Source organism: Ranitomeya variabilis, chromosome 3, assembly GCF_051348905.1.
Source record: "Ranitomeya variabilis isolate aRanVar5 chromosome 3, aRanVar5.hap1, whole genome shotgun sequence".
NCBI lineage: Eukaryota > Metazoa > Chordata > Amphibia > Anura > Dendrobatidae > Ranitomeya > Ranitomeya variabilis.
In genome coordinates this window covers 266,212,160-266,228,266 of record NC_135234.1, presented here as the reverse complement: position 1 = coordinate 266,228,266, position 16,107 = coordinate 266,212,160, and the positions used below count along the sequence as shown (strand labels likewise).

Here is a 16,107-nt window from a genome sequence, read left to right as displayed (position 1 = left end):
AATGACCGTGTTCCCAGCTGAGGAGGGCAAATCAGTGATGAAATCCATGGAGATTTCCGTCCATGGCTTACTAGGTACCTCCAGAGGAAGTAGTGTGCCAACAGGACGGGAGCGGGGCGTCTTCGCCCTAGCGCACGTAGTGCAAGCTGACACATATGAGACCACGTCCTGTCGGATTTTGGGCCACCAAAACTGACGTGACACCAACTCCAAAGTACCTCTAACCCCTGGGTGGCCTGTTGTGAACTCCATTCTCGGACTCCCTCCTGTGGTCATGAATGGTACTTCGGTGAGTTCTGTCCTTGAACTCCCTCTAGTGGCTTTGAGTGGAACTGCTGGTCCTTGAGGTTGGATTTCTCAGCTGCCTCGTTTATTGCTAGGCTGGCTTCTCTATTTAACTCCACTCAGATCGTTACTTCATGCCAGCTGTCAATGTCTCAGTATTGGTTCAGATCTCTCTTGGACTTCTCAGATGATCTGTCTACTCCAGCAGAAGCTAAGTTCCTGCTAGTTCATTTGTTGTTACTGCTAATTCTAGTCCAGCTTGCTATCATGATATTTCCTTGATAGCTGGAAGCTCTGGGGGTGCAGAGTTGCACCTCCACACCGTGAGTCGATGTGGAGGTCTTTTTGCATACTCTGCGTGGTTTTGTAGTTTTTTGTGCTGACCGCATAGTTCCCTTTTCTATCCTCTGACTATTTAGTGAAGACTGGCCTCCTTTGCTGAACCCTATTTCATTCCTGTGTTTGTATATTCCTCTTAACTCACAGTCAATACTTGTGGGGGGCTGCCTTTACCTTTGGGGAATTTCTCTGAGGCAAGGTGAGGCTTTGTTTCCTATCTTTAGGGGTAGTTAGCTCTTAGGCTGTGAAGAGGCGTCTAGGCAGAGTCAGGCACGCTCCACGGCTATTTCTAGTGTGTTTGATAGTAGGGTTTGCGGTCAGCAGAGTTCCCACTTCCCAGTGCTAGTCCCGATTCTGTGTATAACTATCAGGTCATTCCGGGTGCACCTAACCACCATGTCCATAACACTCAAATCTGTGAACATGGGCCGCTTGCCCACTTTGATGCCAGTTCTGGTGCCCAGAACCCATTTGTGCCAGGCTGGAGGAACCTGGGTTTGATGCAGGGCATCACTTTCTGTGTATTTTAAGTGTCGTATCAGTGGCCCAAAGGCATTTAACCCCTTAAAAACATCAGTTACTTATTCAAATCTGTGAAAATGGGCTGTTTGCCCACTTTGATGCCAGTTCTGATGCCCAGAACCCATTTGGGCCAGGCTGGAGTGACATGGATTTCATGTGGGGCATCAGTAGGTATGTAAATCAGGTGTTAGATTAGTGGAACAAAGGCATTTAACCCCTTAAAAATAGCTGTTACTTATTCAAATCTGTGAAAATGTGCAATTTGCCCATTTTGATGCCAGTTCTGATGCCCAGAACCCATTTGTGCCAGGCTGGAGTGACATGGATTTCATGTGGGGCATCAGTAGGTATGTAAATCAGGTGTTAGATCAGTGGCACAAAGGCATCTAACCCCCTCAAAATAGCTGTTACTTATTCAAATCTGTGAAAATGTGCAATTTGCCCCCTTTGATGCCAGTTCTGATGCCCAGACCCCATTTGTGCCAGGCTGGAGTGACATGAATTTCATGTGGGGCATCAGTAGGTATGTAAATCAGGTGTTAGATTAGTGGCACAAAGGCATTTAACCCCTCAAAAATAGCTGTTACTTATTCAAATCTGTGAAAATGTGCAATTTGCCCCCTTTGATGCCAGTTCTGATGCCCAGACCCCATTTGTGCCAGGCTGGAGTGACATGGATTTCATGTGGGGCATCAGGAAATATGTAAATCAGGTGTTAAATCAGTGGCACAAAGGCATTTAACCCCTTAAAAATAGCTGTTACTTATTCAAATCTATGAAAATTGGTGATTTGAGTACTTTGATGCCAGTTTTGATGCCCAGAACCCATTTGTGCCAGGCTGGAGTGACATGGATTTCATGTGGGGCATCAGGAAATATGTAAATCAGGTGTTAAATCAGTGGCACAAAGGCATTTAACCCCTTAAAAATAGCTGTTACTTATTCAAATCTATGAAAATTGGTGATTTGAGTACTTTGATGCCAGTTTTGATGCCCAGAACCCATTTGTGCCAGGCTGGAGTGACATGGATTTCATGTGGGGCATCAGTAGGTATGTAAATCAGGTGTTAGATCAGTGGCACAAAGGCATTTAATCCCTCAAAAATAGCTGTTACTTATTCAAATCAGTGAAAATGGGCGATTTGCCCCATTTGATGCCAGTTTTGATGCCCAGAACACATTTGTGCCAGGCTGTATTGACATGGATTTCATGTGGGGCATCATTAGGTATGTTAATCAGGTGTTAGATTAGTGGCACAAAGGCATTTAACCCCTCAAAAATAGCTGTTACTTATTCAAATCTGTGAAAATGTGCAATTTGCCCCCTTTGATGCCAGTTCTGATGCCCAGAACCCATTTGTGCCAGGCTGCAGTGACATGCATTTCATGTGGGGCATCAGTAGGTATGTAAATCAGGTGTTTAATAAGTGGCACAAAGGCATTTAACCCCTTAAAAATAGCTGTTACTTATTCGCATGTGTGAAAATTGGTTCTCTGCCCACTTTGATGCCAGTTCTGATGCCCAGAACCCATTTGTGCCAGGCTGGATTGACAGGAACTTGATGTGTGGCATCACAAGGTATGCAAGTCAGGTGTCAGATCAGTGGCACAAAGGCATTTAACCCCTTTAATACCATACCTCAGTGCGCACTTTGATGCCCATTTTTGTGCCAGCCTTCTAATATTTTTATCTGTTTTTAAGTGTATTCACAAAAGGACACATGACCGCATATTATTATATACTCAGAATGGTTTATTTTTATACAAAAACCTGAAAAAAACAGAAAATAAAAAATAGCCGAATAAGAAACTGCTGAATAAGAAACCAACTTCAGCATCGTTCTCGGCTATCTGTCCTCCTGAGTGTTCAATTCCTTCCTGGGCATATATATACTCCCCCCTGCCTTAATCACGCCCTCTGGTGAAATTTCTGGGCATGTATACACTCCCCTTCTCGGCATGTAGTCACTCCCCGCTGCTTTAATCACCCCCCTTTGCAGAAATGAAGACGCCCTGAAATTTCTGAGCATAGTAACGCCCCCCTCCCTTTGTCACGCCCCCTCCCTCACTATTGTGGTTTTAACCAGGCCCCCAGGTGCCATACTCACGCCCGTCCCTGAAATTTTCAGGCATGTTGCCGCCCAGAGCTCCTCTTCTCTCCACCATGCATCTTCAGCTGTTGCTTGGCCGTGATTGGTCAGTTTGCGCCACGTAGCCTCGCCCATCCCTACTATCTACGACATGCCGACAAATTTCAGAACACCGGCATCAACAACCATAGAGGTCTCAAGGAGACCTCTGGCTGTTATGGCGACGCATCGCTGACCGCCGATCACGTGACGGGGTCGGCGATGAGCGCATTTCCGGCCGGATGGCAAGAAGCGGTAGTTAAATGCCGCTGTCAGTGTTTGACAGCGGCATTTAACTAGTTAATAGTGGCGGGTGGATCGCAATTCCACTCACCGCTATTGCACTCACATGTCAGCTGTTCAAAACAGCTGACATGTCGCGGCTTTGATGTGGGCTCACTGCCGGAGCCCACATCAAAGCAGGGGATTTGACCTCAGACATACTATCCCGTCCGTGGTCAGAAAGGGGTTCAAATTAGCTTTGTTGTGGAAAAAACACATTTAAGACAACAGAATATATTGAATAAATCAGTAAAATTTGAAGGTAAAGAAAAAAAAAAACACCAAAAGACAAACCATTAAAGTTGAGAAAATATTTTTACTTTGTGGCAATAACTCAACACTTTCAATTAAAAATACACAGTATGATTAAACATACACATTTCTCTACCATAACTCAACTTTTAAACCTCAGCTTGTCCAAAACTGAATCACCCACTAAAAAAAAAAAAAAAAAAAAAAAAGTCACAGAAGTTGACACTACTACATTTTGTCAATGTCGCACTGTGTCAGGTGTTTAAACAAATAAATTAAAACCCAGTAAGCAATAGAATTTTTAAGTGAATGCAATTATGTACATCTAGTAAGTGTAAGTAAAATAGGAATCAGTGTTCCTTTAAACCAATCAAAAAAAAAATAAATTTTTTTTTACATGATTCAATGGTAAAAGTATTTCCTGAGAAAAATTACAGCTCAGTTTTATGACTAGTATATGAAAAGCTGCTAGGGACACTTTGCTTTAAATAATATATTAGCAATCGCTTCAATAATTGTACATAATTTAACAAAACAACCCAGCACAGTAATTCTTTATACTTCAGTGTCCAATTAAAAAGAAAGGGAGGGTAATTTGCTTTCACATGAAATTTTTTTTTATATAAATATATACACATAATTGAATTTTTTTTTTTTACAAGTCTCATTATAAAAACAAATAAAAATGTAAAATAGTGGCTAAATATTTTTGAAAAAGACAAAAAACAAAGTATTGCCCATAATTTATATTGGTTTTGCTTAAGCCTAGGAGATTAAATAAACCAGCAAAAAGTTAGTATCTAGATAGGCAAGAGTAATACAATTTCCTTTTTTTCTCCTACAAATTTTAGCCTTGATGCCATACCAGTCTGATGCTTCCAATGGTTCAGGATTAAAACTGAGCAAGCAATTCACTGTGCAAAACCATGGCAGTTGTATATTTAATACACCATATACAGTTTACATTGCTTAGATCCAAAATCACTGCAGGATCAGCTGTCAATCATCTTGGACAGTTCCAGAAGAAGAGCATCTTCATCTTTATTTGAATCCAGATCCAACTCTGCATCAAGCTTATCATCATCATCAATTTCCCATATCATCTCATCCAGCTCATCCTCTGTGGGCACAGAGGCTTTACCCATCGATGCTGTACTTGTCCTTGGTGACTTTATGGGAAGCTGAACTGCAGCAGAAGCACTAGGCAAAGGTGTGATAACTTCAGGGCTAGGACAAGAAAAAAAAATTGTTATCGTCAAATAGACACCATCACTGAAAAGCCTGAAGTGTTCCTCTAGTTTCCCGCCTCCTGCCCGTAGACTTAAGAGCAGTAACGCATTTCTCACCACTGAGCGAATAACACATTTTACTAGTGGTCTGAGTGTGAATGATCAGTGTCTATGCTGGTTTTGATGAGAAGACATGTTGGGAGTCAGAGGCTCCCAATTCACGAAGAGGCGTATGCTTCATGTAGCGTCAGGCCTACTGGAGTAAGATTAGTGGCTTCCTGAATGCCATAGCTTGTCATGAATTTGATGAGTGGCACTCACTGCCCCATACCATCTCAGCTCTACTCACTTTGTCAGAGCAAGGCAAAAATGGAGCGAGAAAAAGTCACTATGTTTTAACACCGCCTAGAGCTGCACCAAAATTTTGCAACGTTTAACACTATTTATACTCAAATACTGGCATAAAAGCTTTGATGAATCAGACCCTATATCTCTAATCAGATATATCACAGAATTTCTTATCTTACATTCATAAAATGTAAAATGACAAATTACACCATAAAAGGAGGTTGACCACTTTCTTTTGTTAGTTCAGCTTTTTTCAGGGCACTTCGGTCCTTAAAATGGCTGCTGGTGGAGGAGCATGCGACCCGACCATTAACCTTGTCCAATAGAAAAGCAGCTTTTCCATGTGAGGATGGACAGAGCTGGTGACATGTCACACCATCATCAGCCATTGTATGGACAGGATTGCTGTGCAGTCTGTAATACCAAGAGCAGGAGGAGAGCCTGTCATACCTAGATCATGTCCAGCACAATTATTAGGAGATAAAGTGCTCAGCTCCTTCATTGGCCCAGCTCACATCCCAGCACAATGCCAAAGTAATACATCTACCAATATAAGAAATCAGATATTCCAGAAGCTAAAAATCAATGCTACATAAAGATCAAGGATTCTTTTAGTACAAAACTGAAGATGTCCGCCTGATCATTTAAGGCCGAGTCATCCACATACACACGCATTCAAATAGTAGTAACTCAATCAAGACGGCGTACCTGCAAAGGATATAACACCCCATTTGTTACGTCACAGCTACATGTGGCCGGATCGCAATGGTTAATGCTGAGATCTCAGGCCAGAACAAGTTTCCTAAACCATGGTAACATCCTTACAGAGATATCGCTCGACAACAGCCTTGGAAAGAATGTGACAGAACTGGCTTAGTGGAAAGGGTGAAATCTTAGGCTATGTGCACACATTGCGGATTTCGCTGCGGATCCGCAGCGGATTTGACGCTGCGGATCTGCAGCTGCTTTCCATGTGTTGTACAGTACCATATCAACGTATGGAAAAAAAAATAAAAATCCGCAGTGCACATGCTGCGGAAACACAGCCGTGTTTTTTTCCGCAGCATGTCAATTCTTTGTGCGGATTCCGCAGCGGTTTACACCTGCTCCCCAATAGGAATCCGCAGGTTTTAGGTTAGGGTATGTGCACACGTCAGGATTTCTTGCAGAAATTTTCCTGACAAAAAAACAGACATTTCTGCCAGAAATCCGCATGCGTTTGACGCCCCTTTTTTTTTTTTTTTTGCGGTGTTTCCAAATGCATAGAACAGCGGGGAAAAAAGCAGAAAATCAGCAAAATGAATGAACATGCTGCTTTTTTTTACCGTGATGCGTTTTTTTCACGGAAAAAAACGCACCATGTGCACAAAATATGCAGAATGCATTCTAAATGATAGGATGCATAATGTATGCCTTTTTAATGAGTTTTTATAGCGAAAAAACCTGAACGTGTGCACATACCCTAAAACCGCAGATGGAATCTGCACAAAAACTGCGGTAAATCCGCAGTGTGGTTTACCTGCGGATTTTGCAAAAAACGTGCGGAAAAATACGCACAACAATCCGCAAAGCGTGCACAAAGCCTTTACTCTCTCACTGTGAAAACACACAAACCAGAAGCTTCGGCCCAACGGGTTGAAAAAGTGGGGGAGCATTAGGAACAGTTTTACACTAAGCTGTATTTCATAAAATTACTAGTGCAGAGCTGCACAGTCTTACTAATAGAACGTGCAGCCCCCGACTGGTGAGAAGCTACTCTGTAATTCCCCTATATAGGGGAGGAAAAATCTACTACCGCTATGCAGCATTTTATGCATTTCTAACCTCCCCATTGAAAACTGCTAGCCACCACTTACACCACACCGACATGCATTTGTCAGTATGGAATCAAACATGCAGTCTTCGCTGGGAAATAAAATTACATTTATTTATGATTCAAATACCTGGGCTTGAGATGTTTTGGTTTTGCACTGTCTGACGGTTCCTCAGAGGGTTGTGCTACTGGAAGCTGTGAAGAGAAGGAAACATGAATTACAATTTACACAAAGCAATGCCATATAAACATACCTAGAATTGACACTAAGAAAATAGACACTCACCCCTGAAACAATTGGTGAAATTGTATAGGGTCCACACACCTGCAGAATGCACTGCATTTTCAATGCAACAGATTCCCTTCAAAGACATGCCCATTTTGGCCTTAAAAGGGGTTGCCTGGTCTGTGCGCTGTGAGGATTCCCTGGTGTCTGAGCCAGGACCGGTGGTGATGTATGCGTTATACATACTCCCGGCCAGAACCCGTCTAGTGGATGGCTGCGCCCTTGCTCCAAATATTGTTTGGAGCAAATCTGCACCCACTAGACCAGGGCTCCCCAACCTGTAGCTCGGGAGCCACATGTGGCTCGCGACTGTCAGCCAACTTGTTGCATTAGGTCCAGGTCTAGCAAACAGGTATGAAGAGTACATCTTAAAATGGTGAATTTTGTGAGTAGCCCTGCACAGAAGAGCAGATCTGGATGCACATTTACTGGTCTTAGGGGTTCAGAGATCAATGAAGTATGGTACGCTGAAGACAAGGTGACACCACCTGTCTGAGGAGGTGCTTGAAGCTGGATGTGACTGTGTTGGGAGTCCTTGCTGGGAGAATACTGAATGGGGGTATTGTGGGAACGCCTAGATCTCAGTCTACTGCTTTGGAGTGATTTCTGTGGAAAAGCTTTGGTTATCATTATACCCTTAATGGGGGCTTTGGTTGACCCTACTTTGAAGGCGGTGGGAGCTTGGTGTGGCTCACGACCCTCTCTCAGTGCTGAATGTGGCTCGCGACCATCTCTCTTAGGCTAGGTTCCCATTGCGTTTTAGTGTGAGCGCTAACGGACAGCGTTGCACGGCGAAATTAACGCCGTGCAACGCGTCCGTTAGCGCTCCCATTGCCAGCAATGTTAAAGCGCATTGCTAGCGCGTGTCACTTTCAGCACGCGCTAGCGATGTGCTGTTCTTTTGAAGCGCGCCTCGGACGCTGCTTGCAGCGTCCGCGGCGCGCCCGAGGTCCGTTCCCCGCGCTCGCAGATCGAGGATCTGCGCTAGCGGGGACGTTTAACGCGACCCCTTAAAAGACATTGCGTTAGCGCAATCCGCGAGCGCTTAGCGCTAAACGGATTGCCCTAACGCAATCTGAACCTAGCCTTAGCTGAATGTGGCTCTCAAGGTCAGAAAGGTTGGGGACCACTGCACTAGACACACTTCTGCCCAGGAGTATGTATAACGCATACATCACCACCGGTCCTGGCTCCGATACCAGGGAATCCCCACAGCGCGTGCTCTGGGGGTGGAACCATAAGCCTGCAATCACCGTGACTACAGACTTTTCATTTTAGACTAATATGACAGAGCATTTTTTTCCTGCCTTTTTATGGTACATTTCAGGAGCCATAGTAATTTGATTTTTCCATCAGTGGGGCTGTATGATGGCTTCGCTTTCAGAAGTGCCCTTTTCTGTTACATATGACTTTTTGATTACCTTTATTACACTTTTTTGAGGAGAAAAGTACAAAAAAGTAACTCTGGAATTTTAGTTTTATTTTAACACTTAACTATTCTGCAGGCTGATAAGAAAATGGCATAACCCAATTTATATAGATCTTTATGCTACACTACTTAAAGGGATCTGCACTGCCTAACTAGGTCGTATACCCTTTACTTATGCATACATTTATTATTTATTTATATAGCACCATTGGTTCCATGGTGCTGTACATGAGAAGAGGTTACATACAAATTACAGATATCACTTACAGTAACCAAACTAACAATTACAGACTGATACAGAGGGGCGAGGACCCTGCCCTTGCAGGCTTACATTCTACAGCAGAGGTGTCAAACTGCATTCCTCGAGGGCCGCCAAACAGGTCATGTTTTCAGGAATTCCTTGTATTGCACAGGTGATAATTTAATCACCTGCACAGAATGATTCCAGCACCTTGTGGAATGCTAAGGAAATCCTGAAAACATGACCTGTTGGCAGCCCTCGAAGAATGCAGTTTGACACCTCTGTTCTACAGGATTTATGGGGAAGGAGACAATAGGTTGAGGGCTGCAGAAACTCCGGTGTTGGTGAGGCTGTAGCTTCGGTAGTGGTGAGGAGGCAGCAGGGTCAGTGCAAGCTAAGTTTTCCTGAAGAGATGTGTTTCCAGGTTCCATCTGAAGGAACTGAATGTGGTTGATAGTCGGACGTGTTGGGGCAAAGAATTCCAGAGGATGGGGATATTCAGGAGAAGTCTTGGAAGCAGTTGGGTGAGGAGCGAATAAGTGTAGAGCAGAGGTGTCAAACTGTATTCCTCGAGGGCCGCAAACAGGTTTTCCTTGTATTGCACGGGTGATAATTTAATCACCTGCACAGAATGATTCCAGCACCTTGTAGAATGCTAAGGAAATCTTGAAAACCCTCATGGTTTGCGGCCCTCGAGGAATGCAGTTTGACACCTCTGGTGGAGGAGAGAGGGAGGTCTTGGGAGGACCGGAGATTACGCGAGAGAAGATCCCGGGACATTAGTTCAGAAATATATGGAGGACACAGGTTATGGATGGCTTTGTAGGTTAGTATTAGTAATTTGAACTGGATACGCTGAGGGAATGGGAGCCAGTGAAGAGATCTGCAGAGGGGGGAAGCGGAGGAGTAGCGAGGAGAGAGATGAATTAGTCAGGCAGCAGAGTTAAGGATGGACTGGAGAGGAGCAAGGGTTAGCAGGCAGGCCACAGAAAAGGATGTTGCAGTAGTTGAGGCGGGAGATGATGAGGGCATGCACAAGCATTTTAGTAGATTGACGGTTGAGGAAAGAACAGATTCTGGAGATATTTTTGAGCTGGAGGCGACAGGAGGTGGAAAGAGTTTGGATGTGCGGTTTGAAGGACAGGGCAGAGTCAAGGGTTACTCCGAGGCAGCGAACTTCCGATACGGGGGGAAAGAGTGATGTCGTTAATTGCAATAGATAGGTCAGGTAAGGAAGATCTATGAGATGGAGGAAAGATGATGAGTTTAGATTTGTCCACATTGAGTTTGAGGAAGCGAGAGGAGAAGGAGGATATGGCTGATAGACACTCCAGGATTCTGGACAGCAGAGAGGTGACGTCTGGGCCAGAGAGGTAGATCTGAGTGTCATCAGCATAAAGGTGGTACTGGAATCCATGGGACTTTATGAGTCATCCCAGGCCAAGTGTATAGATTGAGAAGAGTAAGGGTCCTAGAACAGAGCCTTGGGGGACTCCAGAGAGAGGGTGGGATGAGGAGGTAGTGTGGGAGACGCTGAATGTGCGGTTGGAAAGGTACATACATGTCACCTTTTTGATCTCTTGCTATTTTCACCTGCTGCTACCCTACTTGCTGTTATATCTGAGGCGTTTGCCTTTTTGAAACACATGCAAATGGCGTTTTTTCAATACTGATGTTAGTCCTTAATGACTATATATATATATATATATATATATATATATATATATATATATATATATATATATATATATATATATATATATATATATATATATATATACATATATATATATATACATACACACATATACACACACACATACATACATGCATACATATACATACACATATACACACAGTGCACTTTAATTGATTTCTTTTTATATATAGATATATCTTTATTTGCATGCTTAGCAATCAGAGCTCTCATACAGCTGAAATCAGCTCTAGTAAGTATAGTCTTACATTGCCTTAATATTTACCTCTATGCATTAAGCTTAACTAGTGCTGCAATGTACTGATCCCATGAAATCTACTATCCAGATTTATGTTGGCTGACTCATATTTTATGTACTCTGACTGCAGTTGAACCTTTTGTAAGGGCTTTTGTACCTGGAATTGTTTACTTGGCAGTGATATAGGTCGGCTTTGTATGATTACACTGATCTAGTTAGGTATGGGTGTACAACCATATTAGCCAGTAACTTTTTTTTATTTGTATCTCCAGTTTTTACTCAATTTTAGATTTTCTGTTAATAAAGAAGATTTATTTTTCCTTTTTTTGGCTTATGCTTCCTTGTTCTGTTTGGATTTATTACTTAAAAATATGGTGGTGGTGAGGGGGTGGTTCACCATATTACAAGGGCAATAACTTTAACAATTTTTACCCAGTCGTGTTAAGGCTTATTTTTTGCAGGACAAGCTGTAATTTCACTGGTGCATTTTTTTGCCACATACGACTTTTTAATTTTATTTTTGTGAAGTTGGATGAGCAAACACTGACAAATTTGGTATTGTTTTCCACTTTTTCCTTTATGTCATTCATAATACGGGATAAATAATTTTATTGTTTCATAGTACAGGTCATTTTATTTATTTATTTTTTACATTTCATACATTTTGAGCAAGAAAATCACATTTTAATGAAAATACATATTTTTATTGCATGGCTTATCATGCGAGATATTATGGACATGGTAGTATTAAGTGTGACTTATCACCTGAAAAAAACCAAAACAGTATTAACCTGCTGATATGAGGTTAATCTGTAGGTCAATAGCGTTGTTAACCTGCCCGGCGCCTTCACTTACACCTACGCTGTCGAAAGTAAATAAACTTTATTTCCCCGGTAGGGATCACATGGGTGGCAGGGACCCGTGTTCAGCCACCGCTTTGTGTATAAGGTGCCACCCCTATGCCTGGAACTCGAATGCTGCTGGGGGGAGGGGGGAGAAAGACCCTCTGCCAAGAGAAAATGACCTAAGTGCCACACCAGGCAAGTTCACAACGCTATTAACCTGCAAAAACTCTGTTTTTTCAGGTGACAGGTTCCCTTTAATCCAGAAGAAATAAACGTACCTTTTTTTAAACAAAAAAAAATAAGAAAATTGCATTTTGGGAAATGTGTTAATTGTTTTACATTTTTTTTTAATACAATATTTATTAGTCTACCAGGAGGACAGACGTGATCAAATGATCGCAATAGAAAGACACTGATCTACTGACATGTGCTGATTATGGATATACATGTCATATAGCTCTACGGGGTTAAGCAGGTTAGATAAATGTTTGTTGAACTCACATGGTGTATCAGCGGTTGATGAGGACAACCATCATAAGATGCACTGTGGTGTACTGTGCAAAAGTACAGGTGATAATCTACTTGGGAGAGTGGAACAGAGCCAAGACAATGTCAGCTTTGCCATCAGGTGTAAGAGAGAGGAAGGCTCATAATGGCTTCTGTTAAATAATAATCGCTCAATTCAGTGTAGAGTTTATTATGCTTTGCTTATATAGGGCTATCTTATTCTGCAGCGCTTTGCATACATTATCATCACTGTCCCTAATGGGGCTCACAATGTAAATTCCCTATCATTAGGGCTTTGGAGTGATTGATCACTGATGGACAGCAGACTAACAAGCGGCAGCACGGCTCATAGGCTATGTTCCTGCAATCGTCCTACTGTTCTCTCAGTTTGTGAAGTGTTCATAATAAAACATAAGTGTTACTTACTATTCCTGGTGAGGTCTCGCCTTTGCTGCATGTTAGAGCAGAGCTCATTGGTTTAACTTCAGCAACTACAGTTCTTTCTTGTGCTTTCTGCTTCGTGGCAACTTTCACAGGCAATGTATTTTTCACCACACATGGCTCAACATTAAGTTTTGGTTTCTCTGTAAGCAGGAACATATTAAATGTTGCTAATAGTTATCTAAAAACGATAAAGCCTTGTAGCAGAATGAGAATATAGGATAGGTTTATTGGAAGTAAGAGTGCAATGTCTATTTGTTGAAAGATCATCCATGGGATTAATGGTGCTCCCAGCAGTTACACCACAACACATGAACATGTAAGGCATATCCAATGTATGACACCATTTGACAACCACTGTTTCCAAGCATGAAAGGCAGTATAGCTATTTTCTAACTGGCTACACCCCAGGATGTACAAGTTACACTTGTGGTGGAAATGATACTGTTGAAAATGTATAGTACTCATGAAGTACCAATCTGCAACCACCTTTACTGTGTGGCATATACAGACTGAATACTCCATAACTGCCTAACAAATGTACCGTATATACTCGAGTATAAGCCGACCCGAGTATAAGCCGACCCCCTAATTTTGCCACAAAAAACTGGGAAAACTTATTGACTCGAGTATAAGCCTAGGGTGGAAAATGCAGCAGCTACCGGTGAATTTCAAAAATAAAAATAGATGCTCCATACCGTTCATTATTGCCCCAAAGGAGGTTCCATATAAAGCTGTGCCATATATAATGCTCCATACCGTTGATTATTGCCCCATAGATGCTCCATATATAGCTGTGCCATATAGAATGCTCTGCACCGTTCATTATGGCCCCATAGATGCTCCTTATAAAGCTGTGCCATATATAATGCTCTGCACCATTCATTATGGCCCCATAGATGCCCCATATATGCCCCATATACAATGCTCTGCACCGTTCATTATGGCCCCATAGATGCTCCATATAAAGCAGTGCCATATATGCTCTGCACTGTTCATTATGGCCCCATAGATGCTCCTTATTAAGCTGTGCCATATATGCTCTGCACTGTTCATTATGGCCCCATAGATGCTCCTTATTAAGCTGTGCCATATATGCTCTGCACTGTTCATTATTGCCCCATAGATGTTCCTTATTAAGCTGTGCCATATATGCTCTGCACTGTTCATTGTTGCCCCATAGATTTGCCATATAAAGCAGTGCCATATATAATGCTCTGCACCGTTGCCCCATAGATGTGCCATATAAATTTGTGCCATATATAATGCTCTGCACCGTTGCCCCATAGATGTGCCATATAAATCTGTGCCATATATAATGCTCTGCACCGTTGCCCCATAGATGTGCCATATAAATCTGTGCCATATATAATGCTCTGCACCGTTGCCCCATAGATGTGCCATATAAATCTGTGCCATATATAGTGCTCTGCACCGTTGCCCCATAGATGTGCCATATATAATACTCTGCACCGTTGCCCCATAGATGTGCCATATAAAGCAGTGCCATATATAGTGCTCTGCACCTTTGCCCCATAGATGTGCCACATAAATCTGTGCCATATATAACGCTGCTGCTGCAATAAAAAAAAAAAAACACATACTCACCTCTCTTGCTTGCAGCTCCTCAGCGTCCCGTCCCGGCGTCTCTCTGCACTGACTTATCAGGCAGAAGGCAGCGCGCACACTATATGCATCATCGCGCCCTCTGACCTGAACAGTCAGAACAAGAGGACGCGAAGACTGAGTGGCGCCCGGTGGGTGGAACGTGGACAGGTAAATATAAAATACTCACCTAGTCCCGGCGATCCTGGCGCTCCCCCTGCCTGTCACACTGTCTTCGGGTGCCGCAGCTCTTCCTCTGTCAGCGGTCACCGGCACCGCTGATTAGAGAAATGAATAGGCGGCTCCGCCCCTATGGGAGTGGAGTCCATAATCATTTCTCTAATGAGCGGTCCCACGTGACCGCTGAACAGGGGAAGAGCTGCGGCACCCGAAAACCGTGTGACAGGCAGGGGGAGCGCCAGGATCGCCGGGACTAGGTGAGTATGCCTCAGCGCCCTCTCCCCCTCACCCGCCGATCGTGACTCGAGTATAAGCCGAGAGGGGCACTTTCAGCCCAAAAATTTGGGCTGAAAATCTCGGCTTATACTCGAGTATATACGGTAACTGTAAAACCAGTTCTCTTATATCCATGCACTTCTGTTTATTCACCATCATCACTGAAACACATACCTCTCTTTTCAAGCGCTATAGGCGTTGGCTTAAACATTTCTGTGTTGATTCCATGTTTCAGTGTGGACACTTGAGAGTCTGCAATCAATGTGCTACTCTCAGTCTTGGTGGAGAGATTTTTTTTAATTTGTTCTTTTCGACTGGACATTTTAACAGAGGATCTGATCGTCACTGATGTCTGTATGCAGAAAAGCACAGTCAATACATGGACGATGTGTCTCATTATCCTCATCTAAAAGAATTTGATCAGAAACATCAGACTTTACGACAAAATACCCAAATTACCTCTTCAGCAGGGGTTGGCTTGTCAGTCGTTTGGTCCATCTTTGCATCTGTCCTACCTATTTTTTTTTTTAAAGAACATACACAGTTTTTGCAATCATTTGTTAAATACATAGTATAAAAAGATATTTTCAGAAAGAGGTGATTGTTGGGGTAAGCAGAGCAGACATTTTCTGGAAATCTGGTATGCCATTACATATATCTATATATATATATATATATATATATATATATATATATATAATTGTCTAAGGGTCACTTCCGTCTGTCTGTCCTGGAAATCCTGCGTCTCTGATTGGTCGAGGCCGCTAGGCCTCGACCAGAGACGGGCACAGTCCGGCCAAGAATTAGTCCCTCCCTACTTCAGTCCAGTCAGTGCCCGGCGCCCGCTCCATACTCCCCTCCAGTAGTGCTCACACAGGGTTAATGGCAACGTTAACGGACCGCGTTATGCTGCGGATAACACACTCCGTTAACGCTGCTATTAACCCTGTGTGACCAACTTTTTACTATTGATGCACAACGTGGGCTGGGCAATATACTACGTGGGCTGGGCAATATACTACGTGGGCTGGGCAATATACTACGTGGGCTGGGCAATACACTACGCATACATATTCTAGAATACCGGTGCGTTAGAATCGGGCCACCATCTAGTTATAATATATCAGTGTAGTTTTTTTATTT

At 43.0% G+C, this 16,107-nt stretch overlaps 1 protein-coding gene across 9 annotated transcripts in view; it reads right to left on the bottom strand.

Moving 5' to 3' along the window:
* Window positions 1-3,853: 3,853 nt before the first annotated feature.
* ZC3H11A (zinc finger CCCH-type containing 11A) overlaps window positions 3,854-16,107 on the bottom strand; it is a 120,465-nt gene continuing 108,211 nt past the window's right edge. For all 9 annotated transcript variants that reach the window (XM_077295440.1, XM_077295448.1, XM_077295442.1 and 6 more), the window contains 5 exons: window positions 15,424-15,479; window positions 15,139-15,316; window positions 12,889-13,046; window positions 7,330-7,394; window positions 3,854-5,036 (listed from right to left, as the gene is read on the bottom strand). In XM_077295440.1, the coding sequence (XP_077151555.1) occupies window positions 4,802-5,036; window positions 7,330-7,394; window positions 12,889-13,046; window positions 15,139-15,316; window positions 15,424-15,479 (692 nt within the window). In that variant the 3' untranslated portion in view covers window positions 3,854-4,801. The remainder of the gene's footprint in view (window positions 5,037-7,329; window positions 7,395-12,888; window positions 13,047-15,138; window positions 15,317-15,423; window positions 15,480-16,107) is intronic.